Source organism: Gorilla gorilla, chromosome 7, assembly GCF_029281585.2.
Source record: "Gorilla gorilla gorilla isolate KB3781 chromosome 7, NHGRI_mGorGor1-v2.1_pri, whole genome shotgun sequence".
NCBI classification, from domain to species: Eukaryota; Metazoa; Chordata; class Mammalia; order Primates; family Hominidae; genus Gorilla; species Gorilla gorilla.
In genome coordinates, this window is record NC_073231.2 from 7,933,115 (window position 1) to 7,950,141 (window position 17,027).

At 38.1% G+C, this 17,027-nt stretch overlaps 1 protein-coding gene across 2 annotated transcripts in view; it reads right to left on the bottom strand.

The window, feature by feature from the left end:
- CSMD1 (CUB and Sushi multiple domains 1) overlaps positions 1-17,027 on the bottom strand; it is a 2,071,408-nt gene that overhangs the window by 634,536 nt on the left and 1,419,845 nt on the right. For both annotated transcript variants that reach the window (XM_055349528.2, XM_055349527.2), the window contains exons 9-10: positions 16,903-17,027; positions 7,827-7,948 (exon numbers count right to left, since the gene is read on the bottom strand). In XM_055349528.2, the coding sequence (XP_055205503.2) occupies positions 7,827-7,948; positions 16,903-17,027 (247 nt within the window). The remainder of the gene's footprint in view (positions 1-7,826; positions 7,949-16,902) is intronic.

Consider the following 17,027-nt stretch of genomic DNA (forward strand, 5'->3'; position numbering starts at 1 on the left):
AAATACTGCATGTTCTCACTTAAAGGTGGGCACCAAATGATTAAAGTACATGGACACAAACAGGGAAACAACCGTCACTAGGAACTACTGGAGTGTGCAGGGTGGGAGGAGGCAGAGGATCAGAAAAAACAACTGTTGGGTACTGGGCTTAATACCTGGGTGATGAATCTGTACAACAGACCACCATGGCACAAGTTTACCTATATAACAAACCTGCACGTGTATCCCTTAACCTAAAATAAAAGTTTTAAAAATAAAAATAAAAATATAAATGAAGACATAAAAAGTAAATAAAAAACAACAAAAGGAAGAAAGGAAGGAAGGGAGGGGAGGGGGAAGGGGATGGGGGAGGGGAAAGAGAAAGGGAAGGAAAGGGAAGGGAAGGGAAGGGAGAAAGAAAACGCCTATAATACCCATCATCTGGTATCAGCTCAAATTCCCAGCCTTGTTTACTGACAATATTCCCAAGCAATGCAACTGTACAGAAAGACTGGTTATTTCCCCTCTCCCAATTTCTGGAACGTCTGACCTTCCTCCACATCCTCTGAGATCTCTCTGCCCCCTTCCCTCGCACCCTCTGCTACTTGCCCTTCTTGAACATCCTCTGCAGATCCGTCACTATTTGCTGTATTAAATGATTCTGCTTTCTCCTTATACAGTTGGACTCCTTATCCTCATCACTGTCCTTCTTCCTTCCAAACATCATGACACACATGTGTTGACATCCCCATGGACGCCGGAGATGGAAACCCACCAATGACTGCAGGCATCCAGCATTTGTGGGAACTCATCTGATGCCTTAGAAAAGTTGGTACTGACAGAAGCCACTATTAGAATTACATGTGCTTCAGAGTATTGATTTACTTAATATGTTTAAAAATAATTTTATAATTTCCATTATAAATATATAATGAAACAAACTTATAATGAAATACGTGAAAATTCATATGAAAGTGTTTTTGAGGGTTATAAAGTACTGATGTTCACTTGCCCAACAAAACAATTGTTCTGGATGTTTGAGTATTTATTTCCCTAATCAAAGTTTCACATATTTTGTTTTACTCATCAGAACACCTGTCAGATCCATGTGTGCTGTTGTCAACGGCAGAATTTCCTTCTTTTTATAGCTGAGTAATATTTCATTGTGCTTGTACACTACACCTTGAGTCTGTACAGTTTTTATTTGTCAATTATACATCAATAAAGCTGGAAACAAAGAAAAAGAAAACTAAAGAAAGAACAAATCAGTAAGATGTACCAACATTTTGAGGTTTTTAAATCCTCAAAGAGTTTTTAATGAGCTTTAATAGCAACAAAAGTATTGCACAAGAAGCTCAAATTAGAATCAGTAGCTGAAATTATGTCACCACAGAATGTATTTAAAATGTGTGTATATCTATGTATTTATATGTATTTGAGAGCTATATAACAGAAATTTTTAACTTAGAACACACACCTCTCATTCCAGCTGATATATTGTATATGTGTATATATAGGTGTGTGTGTTTATCTATGCACACATATATATATATATATACACATATATATATGTGTGCATGCATACATTTATACGTAAAAGAAGTTAGTAGAAGACAGGTCTTCCATGATATATTTAATCTTTCCAATGAAGACCCTGGGGATAAACTTTATAAAATTAGTCAGTATAAGGTAGGTCCTCCATGATACATTTAAGCTTTCCAATTAAGACCGCAGGGATAAACTTTTGAGAGAATTTTATCTTAATTACTATAACACATGTCTCACAATATATATTACTTTTTCAAGAATTCTGATTGCAGGACTCATCGAGTTCTGAAAATAGCTGGATTGTCAAATGTGTCTACAATAAAACATATTTATAAATATATTATGTTACTTTGCATTGACTTTCTACCAGAATACCCTGGAATGAGCTGTTCCAATTGTTTAAAAATCTGCCTCTGCACTAAAGTAATCTTCTTGAGAGACATTTCATTTTATAACTTCCTGCATAAAAGATGCTAGTTTCTTCTAATAGTTTTAGATTTTCTAACGATAGATATTTTGTGTTCCTTCTGACATGATATAGCATGATAACATGTCATCTGCATTATGAGGAGAGATGCTAAGATTCTGCAAGTAATTATTTTGCATGAGGAGTTTTACATAAATACTTGCAATAAACTGACCATGGCAGCACTTGGTTATACAACAGTCAAAGCCGAGATAAGACTAGGAAAGAGTATGAATCAAGAGAGGATTAAATGTTTCAAAAAAAGAGAAGTTTGTATTGACTAATAGATAATTGGCGTCGGAAACTTACTTTACTTTTCTGTCCTATCTTATTTCTTACAGTTTGCAGACCAGGTCAAACACACCAACTGAAGTGTGCAAATTCTTCACATCCAAAATGCTTCATTGATGTTTCTGGCAAGAGTCATTGCCTGGAAACTTTATGCAACTGTTTCTCTTTTCTCTTATGTTCAATACCTAATACACTTTCATCAACGTGCACTTAATTGAGAAACCCACTTACTTGGAATGTCTCCCAAGGAATCAAATTAAGCCTAATTATACTTAATGGCAATGGCTGCTGCTTAATTTGGATGGTAATTCTGCTTAATTGAGATGCCTTCAGGTGTCTAAGTGGTGCTTTGCTTAGAGTATTGGTTGTGCGGGTATGTCAACCTGGAATACCTTATTTCTTCTCTGAACATTTCTCCGAGATAAATGACAAAGGGCAAATAATTTTCTGAAGCAATATAACACAAAATAACTGAAATTTAATGTGTTAATTATTAAGTCCTCACAATCAAGAAAATATATACAATGTCTGCGGAAGCGTACACAAAGATGACAGAGAAAAAATAAACTTCTAAAATGAAGGAAGAGAATTGTATAAACCCAACCTGCCTAAATTCATTACTGGTCATTTTATGTTTTGGACAAGTTTAAAAGTCCACTTTAAGAAATCAAAGAACATACATCTTGAGTTTTAATGGATGTTAGCCATAAAACTAAAGTAAAAGGAAGATACTGTAATTGGAATCACATCATATGCAAAAGATATACTAGTGTTAATTCCAACCTCTTTTCTTGGTGTCTTGCTTGCCTGGATGTGATGGATATCACTGGTCACCATACACTAACCGTCGGCTCCTCTTCCTGGCTTCTAGATATTTCTTTCCTTGGCTCCGTGGCAACTGGACCACAGGCATTTGACGCAATGGGATATGAAGGAACTCAGCAAGACAAATTCTAGGAAATATGTCTTCCATCTCTAGCCAAACATGCCTCATATCATTAAACACGACCAAATCGGGAACTAAAGCCTCAGGTGGTTGCAAACTTCTTGAGAAATGAGGGGAAATATTGTCTCCGCTCTGGAGAGTGGGGCAGGAAAAATGTCAAACACCTGAGCTGCAATGCTATCACGGAGCTACAGAATACAACCTGGAAGCTCCCTGACTCTGCCCCTTTGTTATGTAAAATAAGGTATCCCGCAAACTTTCGGTTTTTAGTTGGCTCTTCTGTTAGTTACAGCCAAAAATACCCTATGGAGGTAGCAAATAACCTGTTCTTTCATTTATTTATGGTGGAAAGCAAGCAAGCTAATAAAGTGTTCTCACAGTGCAATGGGATGACAAGGAGTTTCACTTTCCTGGATCTTGACTTCCTCTCTGTCAAGTAGTAAAAGGTTTAAACAATAGGAACTCTAAGCTTCTTTTTAGATAAAATTTCAATTATTCTAGTATGTGTAGGAAAATAATAGAAACTAAAATGTGCTGTAGGCACATCTTTCATAGAGAATAAAAATATTTATGATTATTGATGTATAATCTGGATTTAAATGAATTTTGAAAGTACTGGAAAGATGTTAATTCCCTTGAAGATTTAGCTTGGTGGCAGCGTTTTCCGCTGGAAACTGTGGGTATTCCACTCCAGGGCAAAACACTTCAGTCTTTTAAAACTCTGTAATGGCACTTACAGGTGGAAGATCATTCTCACTACAGTTGAGGCAAAATTTACCTCCAATTGACTTTGAGAGAAAAACAACGCCATCAACAAGGCTTTCTTGGACTATATTCTGCTTTCTGCATGCTGTCATCCTAATTTCTGGTTTCCTCGGCTAACAGCACACCTGTGAATTCTAAATGTGCCTCTGCCCATTCCATGGACTTGGATGCACAGTAGGCACCTTGCTATCCCTGTGCCTAATACCATACACATCTCCTACACAAAGAAATTGGTTCCTGAAGTCTGTTCCCTGGTTAAAGGTACGGAGAACATATATTGTTCTGAACTGGAAAGATTTTGAGAATGCAGTAGAGGCATTGTTAGTAACTGTTCAAGGACAGCAGAGATTTACCAGGACTCCTCTGCGAAAGTAGCAAGAATGCTCACCTGCCTCGGGTTTGACTCTCATCCACGGCGTCATCTCTCTCTCTCCTGTTTCCCACACCCTCAGCACCTACTGGAGGCAGCTGCAGGGGCAAGCCTGCAGGGTTGTAAGGTCCAAGAGAATCCGGTTTCTGCGCTCCCCGTGCTGGGGGATCCTGTGTTCCTCCCTCCCCATGCTTGAGGGTCTTGTGTTCCTCCGTCCCTGTGCTGGAAGGTCTCCAGTCTTGCTAAGTCTCCATCTGAGTCAAGTCTGGGGTAATTTCCCCTGCACCACTCCATGGTGTCTGCTTTGTTTCAGACCTTATCATCTTTCATCTGAAATACTGTATTAGATTCCAAACTCTGCCTCTCACGCCTCCTTCTAGAAAGCTGTTAGGGTGTACTTCCTTCCTCTCCACCGAAAGGGCTACAGGAAGAAGTGATTTTACTGCGTGTTCAAGTTTGTCTCCTCGTGGATCCCCCTAAAGCGCAGCCTTGCTAAATGGTAGCCCATGCATTTGACTTCAAAAGACGCGAAAGAAGGGAATGGAAAGAAATTCCACCTGTGAGTGGTATACTGAGTCAGTGTCCCTGCAGGCATTTGGCTCCATCCTGCTAGGGATGGCTGCAGAGCTGTGAGAATTCACCTCAGAGTTTTCTGCCTGACCCATTAAAGGGGCGCATTTGAGCACTCCTTCTCCACCCAGGAAGGGCGGTGGGAGCCCCCTCTCAGTCCAAGGGGCGCTGTGTCAAAAGAAGGAGAGGACTCCTGCAGGCTTTGCAAACTCTGAGGGCAGAGCCTGGGGCAGAAAGCAGGAGCTTCAGGGAGCAGTTGAGGGAGGGCTGAGGCTCTGCCACTGTGAAGCGGGCTAAGAGCAGGGAGGTGGGCAGGAGAGGGGCTTGGTGCAACCTCATCACAGGCAGCAGACGCAGGGCGCTTCCTGGAGAGCCCCTGATTGCTGTGTTTCTCCTGCCCAGCGTTTCTGATTTTATGTAATCTCCACTTTCACACACTTTTAAAATTTGTGATAGATTCATGCAATTCTCATAAAACCACCTGGAACATACACAGGTTAACTAAACCATTCCCTTGATTTGATCTAATTAATTCCTTTTAGCTATATTTTCTTTAAAAAAAATTCAAGAAGAGTTCCTTCTGCCTCTCAAATTGCAGAAGTAACATAATTCTGTATTTTGAAAATGTCGCAATCGGATACTTCTGGTCTCGATCACATCTCAATCCCTTTAATATAAAATATTTGCTTTTATTTGAGCCCCTATGGAAATGCATGTAATCTATTTACTCTTAACTCAAGTCAACACCTAATATAGCCCCAAAACAAACTCAATTGTTCAGCTATTTCTTCTGTAAAGTTCTACTATCTAACCTTCAGAACTTTTCTAAATTCTCAATATCCTATGATTTAACTTTCTGGAGACCAAACAGAATATTCTAATTATTTCAAAGTGTGTAAATGCAGAAATTAGTAAACATAATTATCAATAAACTAGTTATATACTATATAATTTTAATTCAAATTGAAATAAAACTCTCTTTTTTGTTAGACAAATTAATGAGATGGCTTAGTAGTTAACAAATTGTTAATAAGTGTTTTTTTCTATTTATCTTATGCTTGTTTCTGTTACACTACCAGTATTAGCAGCTTATAATAGATAATGATATTACATTTACTTACGCAACATGTGGATTTATCTATTTTTCACAACTACTCTCTAAGTTAAATGCTATTACTCTATCTCTTTGCCCAAATTCATGCATCTACTAAGTGGCAGAGCTGGTTCTTAAAGTGATGATTGCAAGTACTGAAAAATAATAGTTTCTTGGTAAAAAACTGAGTAACAAACCATTGAGTAGCATATAGAAAAAACAAGGTTTGTACCACTATAGTTGATGTCCCAGAGTACAACACGGCTCTAGCATACTGAGAAATACCAGAATCAAACTTGGAGGCTTTTGTCACAGCAAAGACAGCCCAGAAATTCCTCAGTGTTTCAGAAAGCCTGCAACGCCCTGGAGTTTTACCCAGCTCTGCTCATTAAAGCTTGAATTTTTACATAAATAATAACTGAGATTTTAGAACTAAAATAAGCCAACCAAAACCAAAGGCATCTGTGATGAACACTTTACGGAATCTAAAATCAGAACATTTCTCTTTTAGAACTGGCAACCCAACAGCTTTGAGAGGAAACTATATAAATAAGATGGATATTTTAACAAAATGTAAAAATGAAGAGATGATCACTTAGACACAGAACTGTTGGTAATAACTCAATAATTGGTAAATAGTGGGGTTCAGTAAATTTAATATTACTATAAATATAATTATTTTAATATTACATAATTTAAGTGAAATCCATACCTATAATAGTTTCCTGACAGTTTTTTTTAATTGAAATCAATATGAAGATGTCTACCTTATTTTTTCTTCCCACTGGCAAGCATCTATATTGAACTTAAAAGGAGTTAAAAAAATTCATTTGATAGCCAACGAAACATGATTATGAATATGATTTCTATCCTAAGATTTAAAATGTAGTAACATAATTGCAAACTATGTATGCAAACTTACAGAGAAATAACAGTATTACCCTCTATTACTACCCTGGAGGAAATATATATTTTACATAAAGTATTTAAGAAATAGGAAAACACTCTCAGATGTTTAATTCTTGAAAAACGTATATAGCTTATGAGAAGAAACACATGAACTGTAGAAAACAATTCAAAAGACAGTATTGTTTTTTATCTTTTCTTGATATGGAGTCTTGCTCTGTCGCCCAGGCTGGAGTGCAGTGGCACGATCTTGGCCCACTTCAAGGTCTGCCTCCTGGGTTCAAGCGATTCCTCGGCCTCAGCCTCCGGAATAGCTGGGATGACAGGTGCCTGCCACCAAGCCCAGCTAATTTTTGTTCGTATTTTTTAGTAGAGATGGGGTTTCACCATGTTGGCCAGACTGGTTTTAGAACTCCTGACCTCCAGTGATCCACCCACTTTGGCCTCCCGAAGTGCTGGCATTACAGGCTTGAGCGACTGAGCCCGGTCAAAAGACAGTATTTTTGTGTCTGAGTATAGTAGGAGCATTTCTAACACTTAGTCATACTATGCATAAATACTGTGGTATTTAAGAAAGCTTGTAATATAGTGGATGAGACCTGAGTTGAAAAAGACGTAAGAGAAAGCACTATGATACACAAAGGAGGAATGTAGACTTTGTCTCCAGAAGCACTAAATGGCACCACAGTGAGAATACTCACTTTGCATCTGAATCTCAGACTGCTCTGCAATGAATGTGGCATGTAGACACAGGATGCAGCTGGAACTTTTAAATTCAAACAGTAAAGTGTAAGCACGGATAGGATAGCATTTGCTGGGCTGTTTGCTTCAACAGTAGATCCTATAAGAGTACGGTGTGCATTAACCACAGGGGTTGGAGGCGGCGCCTTACCTTGTCCGGGTCGGTGGTGGTGATGACCCACACACAGTGTGCATTATCTTCATACTGAACCGGATAATTAGGGGAGGTAATGACGCCGCTGGGCCCACGCAGATTGGATCCACATGTTCTAGCTGGAAACACATAGAAACGAGGTTATTTTCTACAACATTGTGTCAGTTTGGTAAAGACATAACATTTATGGGAAATTTCAAGTTAGCTATTTTCTAATCACAGTAAAAAAAAATGGTGCATGGACTCCAACTGGGGCATGGACTCCAGTCAGCAAGTGGATTGCTCAGCCGGCAGGACTTTTGGTAGGTATCTGCAGTGTTACGCTGGGGCACTTCATTTTTTCCAAAGGCCTTTCCACTCACCAAAGGATCTAACAGATGACAGCACCATGTGCAACGTCAATAGCAAAGCAGCCCATTTCAAATCCCATTGTGACTCAGAGTGTTCATGTAGGTCTCGTTGTTCAGAGAGTCTCCATACACACCTAATTGTGTGCGACTGCAGTAAGATAGAGGGAAGGGCACCGCCGAGTGGAATTCAACCAGAGTTACCGTCTCAGCTACGTCTTACACTGTGTGACCTCCAATAAATTGTGTCTTCTCAACTTTAAAAAAGGATTTTGGAGCAGATGATCTCCAAAGTCACTTTCGAGCTTTAGATTCTATTCTACAATAAACTATACCAATTTCTTTACAGCACAATGCAAGTAGGAACTTAAAATGTATTGAAAGTTTAAAGAAAGAAAATAGGAATGTTGACTTTAAAAATAAAAGAAAAATCTTAAAGTTGAAATGAAAGACTGAGTGAAGCATAGAAATTGCATAATTCAATATATACAACCTAGTCTGGAACACAAAAATAATTTAATTGGCCTCCACTTTATGAAAGGAGTTTTTTTTTCAAATCAATACACATATTTTAGAAATAGAATGTCAGCATAGACTCTGGTTTTAACATTAATAATTTAAACTGGGTTTCAGAAAGGAGCAGAAGAAACTAATTTCACAAGAAGAAATTAATGTAAGAGAACTTCTGCTTCATTTTCCTAAGACATCCTATAACACAAACTGATAAAAATGTTTCATAGGAAGGATTAATCCTTGTCGTAGCCCATCCTCTATTTTTTCATTCCTTGGGTTTAACCCTTTCTTCAAGTCAGTTATTATTCTAGCAGACTCAGCTACAAAACTCAGCAGAACAGGACTTGTGACTTAACAAGGGCTACTTTGTGGGGGGACAAGAATTAACCACTGAACCCAGGTTTTCCAAAGGGCCTCAAGAACCAGACATTTCTCTCTTCCATGCATGTCAAAATAATAATAATAATAATAATACAAATCATGCCTATTCCTCATAATACTTCTTTAATCTTTAATCTACTGTGACTTTTCATCTGAGATCTCTCTCTCCTAAATGATTATGCATTCCCTGACCTAAGAAACAGTCCTCTTTGTGCATTTACCTGTCCCTCCTCAGCACTGTGTACCATGCTGTAGTCCCAGACATGTGAAAATGGGACAAGATAATTTGAGACAACTGTTCAGTTGCTTCCTACTTACTATGGAAATAATTAGCTAAAATTGACCTATTCTACATTGATAAGTGTGTTAAAATTAACTTTTAAAATGCTGGCATTTACTGTCCAAATGAAAAACAAACATGGGTAAAACACAACTGGGTTTTCGAAACTCAGTAGTTGTGTCCTTGGTCTAAAGGTCACTGGACAAACGACTGGATGAAAACATGGACCCCTCTTAGACACTAATGTCTCACTCTCTAATGAGTCTGTTTAATGAGCTGTTCTCAGAGAGGATCATAAACTTTAGATGTGAAATCTTAAAGCCCTCTAATATTAGCATTATCCAACTAGAAAACCTTTGAAAAAAGTGATAATCAATAAAATCTGAGTTGTAATACCTTTATGTTGCATTTTCCTACTTTTTAACACTTCATAATTGACAGCTGTTATAAACATCATATAGCGTTCGTAAATATTTGCTGATTTAATTGTGAAGCAATGTAACCATATTGGCATTGTCGGTCTGCATTTCAAGCTTTTAAAAAGTGCATCTGAAAAACATCTGCAAGGGAAAGTCATTTGTTACAATCCTACTGACAAGGTGGGCTCAGCCTGTCATTGGCCCAGATGTTCCTGGCCGGAAGGATCCCTAAAGCTGGCCCCGCCCATGGCTTTGTGTCCTAGATGCCTGCTGTGAAGCTGGCCCCTCACTTGGCTTATGAAAACTGGCTACCAGCATCTCATGAAATGCATCTCATGCATTATATTTTATTTGTGAAGTAACTTTTAATAAAATATGCATAGGAAACCAGCCCGTCACCACATTTTCAGGCCTACGAAGTACCGAGTTTCACATAAAGCAAGTCATGGGCCCAGTTCCTTCAGAGACATTCTTTACCAAAAGCTTTCAAATTAACCCATGTTTCTTTTTTTAATTTAGAAATCTCTGTCCGTCTTTGCAACATATTTTAATAAAAAATTGTTTATTTTTTGTCCATTTTTTTATTAAGCTATCAAAATGGTCATCTAAAATGAATACGGGGAATATTCAGACCAGAGATTTGTGTCTGATTTGTTCATTTGTTTAACTTTGCCAATTAGAACAGTTTTTAGCATTTGATCGTTTCCTCAATAAATATTAGCATAGCTTCTGAATAGGTGTAACAGCCTTGAGTCACATAACCTAACTGTAATTACGTAATTCTAACCCTCCTTCTTAGGACATTGTTGAAACCTTGTGCTACTTTCTCAATGTTTGCCTTTCTAAATCTTCTCCAACCTAATCATCTGCTTCTTTACCATCTGATGATGCACCCCTTATTTGGCTCATTATGATTTATTTAGTTATTGCTTCCTTGCATGTAGGGTTTTCTACTAGTCAGAATAACCCTCAGTTTTTCAAATGGCAACTACTGTAAGTTTAGCCATACACGTGTAGGGTCCTTATTAAACAACCACCCTGTGGCTTGAGCTGTTATGATTTCCACCAGCTGATGGCCACACCGTTGTGAACAGTGTCTGTTGTCCTCTAGCTGTCCTGCAGCTCACCTTATTACCTGGGCCAGGAAAGCTTACATTAATTTCTCTGAATTTCATAGTGGAGAGAGAAGAGCCAACACACAGTCCTCCATCTAGCACACACACGTCTTCCCCTCCATCAGCTTCCAGCACCAGAAGGGTATAATTTCTCATGTCTACCATATGTTATGCTTTAAAAAATTAGGTATTTGGAAAAAAGCAAAAGAAGAGTTAGAGAAGAAAATGGGACAGGCTGAGAAAGAAGAGATGACCCAGGGCTGAGCTTTGTACTGAGTAGATCCAATGAGTGAGTGTCCTTGGTCAGGGAGCTTTGGTGATGATCTGTTAGGGATGTCTGCTGTCCTCCCTTAGAAATCCTCTAGTTAGACGGGAAGGGCACAGCAGCCTGCGAGGCAGGAAGAATAATGGGTGTCAAGAAAATCTCGGCAGTGCACGCAGGCCCTTGCAAAGGAAGCGGATGGCTGCCATCATGTTATCTAAAAACCATATCTATGTTGCTTTGTCGCCTATTGGGGGGCTCTATTTGAATACAAATTTATCCGATGGTCTGGGAGGTCACGAAATGATGCCATAAGTTCTGACTCAGAAACATAGACATCTGAAGGTTTATCACCTGCCTCTCTCCTCACTCATGGACTCTGCTGGCTTTTCACTTCATGCAAAGAACAGACTGGGCAGCTCCTCACACAGGAGACAGCCCAGGGAAGCTGTTCTGACTGGGACTGTACAATTTCACAGCATCCCTGGAGGCAGGGAAACTTCTTTCCTTCCCTTGGCTTCTGTGCTAAACAGGCATTCAATTAGTCAACGAAGTATGTGGTTAAGCAGCATAATTAAGTAACTACAGTATACTAGTGCCAAGCCAGTTTTTAAAACAAGATCTCTCTCCGTAAGCTGCCATCGTGGATATCTGTAGACGCACGTGTACACAAACTATAGTAGAATGCCTCTTTCTACTCTTGCAAAGGCCTTGCCTCTTGGAAATATAACATCTAATAGAGAATAAAATTCACTGACATGCTTGATAAATGTACTTGGATAATAACTGCGACCTAATGTACACCTGATGTTACTTGCTTGACAGTTTTCCAAACTTGGAAACTCAAATTTCACTTACATCTTTTCTGTCTCCCAGTAAAACTAGAATTCACAGAATGATAAATTGAAAATATAAAACGTCAGGAGGGAAAGTGGAAAGGGAGAAGAAAACTGACCAATTTTGGATGCCAATGCATGCCATTTTGACATTTATCCACTTAATCAATGAATATTTATTAAGTATAAAATAGGTTTGTTTCATGCAATTTATCTTACTTAATATAAAGTAATAACTTATCTGTTTATTTAAATGCAGTTCCAGGAAATCTTATTGTTCTATAGTAACTACTCAATTAATCAAATTACTTGAAAGAAGAAACATTCTAATTGATTAAATTTAAGTTAGTGGGATTTCAGGAGTCGCATTAGAAGCTTTTTTTAAAGCAAATTTATAATTACATTGGATAGCCTATTTCTCATATGTTTTCAGGAGAAAACATTTTTATCAAGCACAAATTTTATGTCCAGATTGTGAACCATAATGAAGATAATACATCACAGAGGCTAAGAACTTCCTTTCCTTCACCACACCTGGTTCCAGGCCTGGCTTAGGTAGTCAGTAGCCGTCTCATCTTAACTTATTTAATTTTAAGCCACTCAGGTTATTTAATTAGAATAATCATAACTCCACTTATGATTGCTCTAAGGATTGAATAAAAGAAGACAATAAAGCATTTACTACATGGCCTGACATATCACAGCACGGCCAGTGTGGTGGCTCACACCTTTAATTCCAGCATTTTGGGAGGCTGAGGCGGGTGGGTTACCTGAGGTCAGGAGTTTGAGACCAGCATGGCCAACATGGTGAAACCCTGTCTCTACGAAACATACAAAAATTAGCTGGGTGTGGTGGCAGGTGACTGTAATCCCAGCTACTCGGGAGGCTGAGGCAGAAGAATCCCTTGAGCCAGGGAGGTGGAAGTTGCAGTGAGCCAAGATAGCACCACTGTACTACAGCCTGTGTGACAGAGGGAGACTCTGTCTCAAAAAGAGAAAAAAAATAAAAAGAAACAAAAAAAGTATACATGCAGTGCTCATCATGAGTTGAACACTGAGGGTATGGCAGAGAGAGAACAAAACTACGTTTCTTGCCTTCAGCAGGAAATTAACAAACACATGGACATATAATGTCAGAAGGAGAAAATAGCTTTGAAGAAAGGCAGATAAAAGATTTGTAAAGTGACGGAAAAGGCCTGCTCTGTAAGAAGTGGTTTTGGAAGGACGTGGGTTCAGGTGGCATTTGATGAACGGCATAAATGGACAGTCACAGGGATACCTGGGGGGAGGGGGATACTCCAGAGAGGGGAAACCAAATGCAAGTATCCCAGGAGAGAAACACCCCTGGCATGCTCTAGGAATGTAAATAGCACCAACTTAAGGTTAGCTTTCAGGTTATTTTATGTCAATAGAGTATGAGAGTAGGATAAGATACAAAACTATATTATTGCCAATAACTTAGTAAAAATAATAAGAAGAAAAATATACTTTCTCCCAGGTGACCTTCAGGTAAAAAGTATAAAGCTTCAGGAGTCAGGAAACAACAGCAGAAATTTCTCCAAATTCACAGAAATTAAAAATTAACCGTGTGTTTTTCTGTCTAACTCTCTGAGACAGTGGCTACCTGATCAAATACACAAAATATTATCCTGACACTGACACTGGATCTATAACCTGGTATAAAGAAGAGTCATCTTTCGGGGTAAATGATCTTCTTATTACTCTTTAAAAGGTCATTTCTACAAGGGCAGAAAACACAAATGGAAAAGAAAAAGCTGTAAAAGTTTTTGGTAAATGATGAGTTCACAAATTAAGAATAATTTTTAGCTAACTTCATCTGAAATTCCAAGGCAATAATAACTTTATTCCCTGAGTCTGCCTGGCTCCAATTAGCTTCCAGGTAACCACAGTCACAACTGCCAATAATACTTTATTTCTCTTCGAGGGCTTCTCATCTCAGGGAGCAACTCAAAATATTAACTCTACAGATCAAAGTGCATTAGCATTAAAGAAGTTCTCTACATAAATCGCCCCTAAAGACTGATGGAATGAAGTACCAGCCTGAACATTTTACTTAAAAAAATAGAACGATATACTCTTCTCTCCATTTTGTTTGCTTATTTAAAAAATCTACTGCCAGTTAAAGATACCCATACAGTTTTAAACAGCTCATAATGTTTTACCCTGCAAAAAATCATAATGGTTGTTTTCATATTCCTAAATGAAGTAAGTGTAATTTCAAACAAAATCACTTGTATAATTACTGAGCTATGACAACCATTCATCTGTTTGGTAACAGGAAGAAAAGGTAATGTTGCCCCCGTTCTCAGAGCTAATTAGCTAATGTAAGCATTGGCTAACCACACCAGCCTCTAGATGGAAGGATCACTTCTGACTCACTGCAATTTATCGAATGCTTCCATCAGATATTCCTGCTCCAGAGAAGGCATGACTATTACTTCAGAGTTAGAGACCCTTCATGAAAATAGGAACCTTTATTTATTTATTTATTTATTTTATTTTATTTTTCTGAAATAATAACTTTTACTGCTGGAAATAATTCCTAAGGAGGTGTTTTTATAGTGGATGGGTTTTACTAGTGTTGACTCAGTTAGACAAAGGCCATGCTCTCACATATTTTTGAGAGAATCTTTTCTCCATCTTGGACTCCTGCTGAGACATCAGACGGACAATGCACCTCGCTGGAATAGCTTTATGCTCAGAATGGACCTGATGTTCAGACCAGGGGCATTTTATTGCATTTGATAGATGGTTGAGTTGAGAATATGTGGCAGAAACGATCGTTATCAGGCCACCTTTAGAGGCTAAGAATGAATCAGGAAAGACAGCATCATAGTTTTGAATTTATTACTTCAAATACATTTTTAGTTCTTACTAAATTTATTAGAAGTAATAAACTTAATAAGAACTAATAAGAACTAAAGTACTATTTAGTGATGATCAAGGTATATCTAACTTAAGCAGAACGAGGGAATCATCAGTAAGAAGAGAAGATTGATAAAGCCAGGCACTCTTTGCCTGTGGAGTTGAAAGGAAGAGGCAGAGTCTTGGCGATTACTAGTAACTTTCCAGAAAACTAAACCAAACACACCAAACAAGAGAGACCCTGCGAAAAAAGTGTTCTCTTCCAAAATATGATCAAGTGAGACACGTGAATTGACGAGAACAGGACACCAAAAAGAATCCTCTTCTAATTATCTCTAAGCGTGTGTAGTTGGGGGGTTGAGAAGGATGGGAGAAATGTCTCCACCTTCAGCCTGGATGGAGCAGCTGTTTCCTAAGAGAGAAGCACCTCTGAGTGTGTGATATGTTTGGAACAGGATTCTGAGAAAGGGCTTTGAGTTTAAGATGAGAGTCAGGGCCAAGAAAGGCAATGTCATAGGTAAACATATAAAATCAAATAATATAAAGGCAAATATTTAAGTTACTCTAAAATACTGATTTAAAAGTAACATTTAAAAGAATGCACATTTACTATTTGTCTAAAGTGAACTTTAAAAATAATGAAGCCTATTTCCCGGATATAAGAGCAAGAAAACTATTGAAGGATTTTTTTTTTCCCCAAAGGAAAAATGATCCATGTGACTCGTTCCTCCTGTATAATTGGGAGGCTTGTGCATCACCAGCCCTAGTGGGAACATGAATTTTAGTACAGCTCTTTGAAGTGCTTAACCGTCTTATGTTAGAATTGAAAAATGCACAATCAAATTAGTCTAGTGACAAAAAGAAGGGGACAGCCATGTGCATTTCCTTGACCAGAGATTGCTGACTCTCGTGAAGGGTCTCCGTTTAAGAGGTGACAACTCGCTGTCAGCTGGGCCATACACCCTCCCTCCCCTTCCTGTGGGGCGGGTCCTGCAAAGCTGTATGCCCTGCATGTGACTGACCCCTAGTGGTTATAGGGACCAGGTACAATACAGTAAATGGGGCCAAAGAGTATTCTTAGCTTCGATGACGATAGTGACGTGTTTGGTAACTAGTTATTTTCACAGGCTGCAATGACACTATGCTTCTTGTACCTTTTTTAATAACTAAAATGCTTAAAAGTTTAAAATGTATAAGTCCATTCACGTGAAAAGACTATATGGAAAGATAAGGTATTCTTACATATGAAGCTTTCCATTTTAGTCAAACTAGGGCTTTTTCCCCCAAAACTACCAGTTTACATAAATCATTTTATTGCCAAAATTCAAAAACAAAACCTCCAAACATAGCATTTCTTTAATTTTATTATTATTTTTCATTTTAAAACAACCAAAATAATTTTCTGCTGTTTTCAATATGATTTCTGTAATTCTGGTAAGAATTTGTGTATACTTCATAGCAGTAAAAAATAAGTAATTTAACCTTTGCTGACTTCGTATGTTTTATTTGAAAATGATGATGATAATAATGATGAATATTTTACTCTGCTAACTATGTTAGAGATTAAAGATCATTTATTAATAAAATGATGATTTGCAATCTGGCTAACAATTCCTTTTATTACTCACGTAATTAATATCTAAAAAATTCAACCTCACTGCAATAGGAAAGTGAACATTTTTAGGTTTGCGGGGTGCACAGAAACCTTTCCGGCAGGTCCAGCTGTGGGACATATATTCACACACATGCACACTATTTGTGTGTATAGATAGATACCAAGTTATACTCAGTATGTGTGGATTTGCTTATATCTATCCTCAAATGTAAAACACAAAAATATTCTTGGAAATGTTAGCCTCTCAACAAATTCCAAGGAAAGATTTCTGCTATTACCCACATCACTATGAAAACATACATTACTACCGAATTCTACTCTGCCCATAGACAATGCTTCATGCTTAAATTGTATATTCATAAAAATGCCAACCCTAAAGAAAGAGATAATCCAGGCTTTACCCACCGCAGGTGCCTTACCTCGGCAGATGGGCCTGTGGTCACTCCAAGCAGCGAGCGTCTCTGTCACTCTCTGACAGGTGATGCTTTTAGACCCCTGGAGCACGTAATTGTCCTCACAAGAAAATTGTACATTTGCACCAACC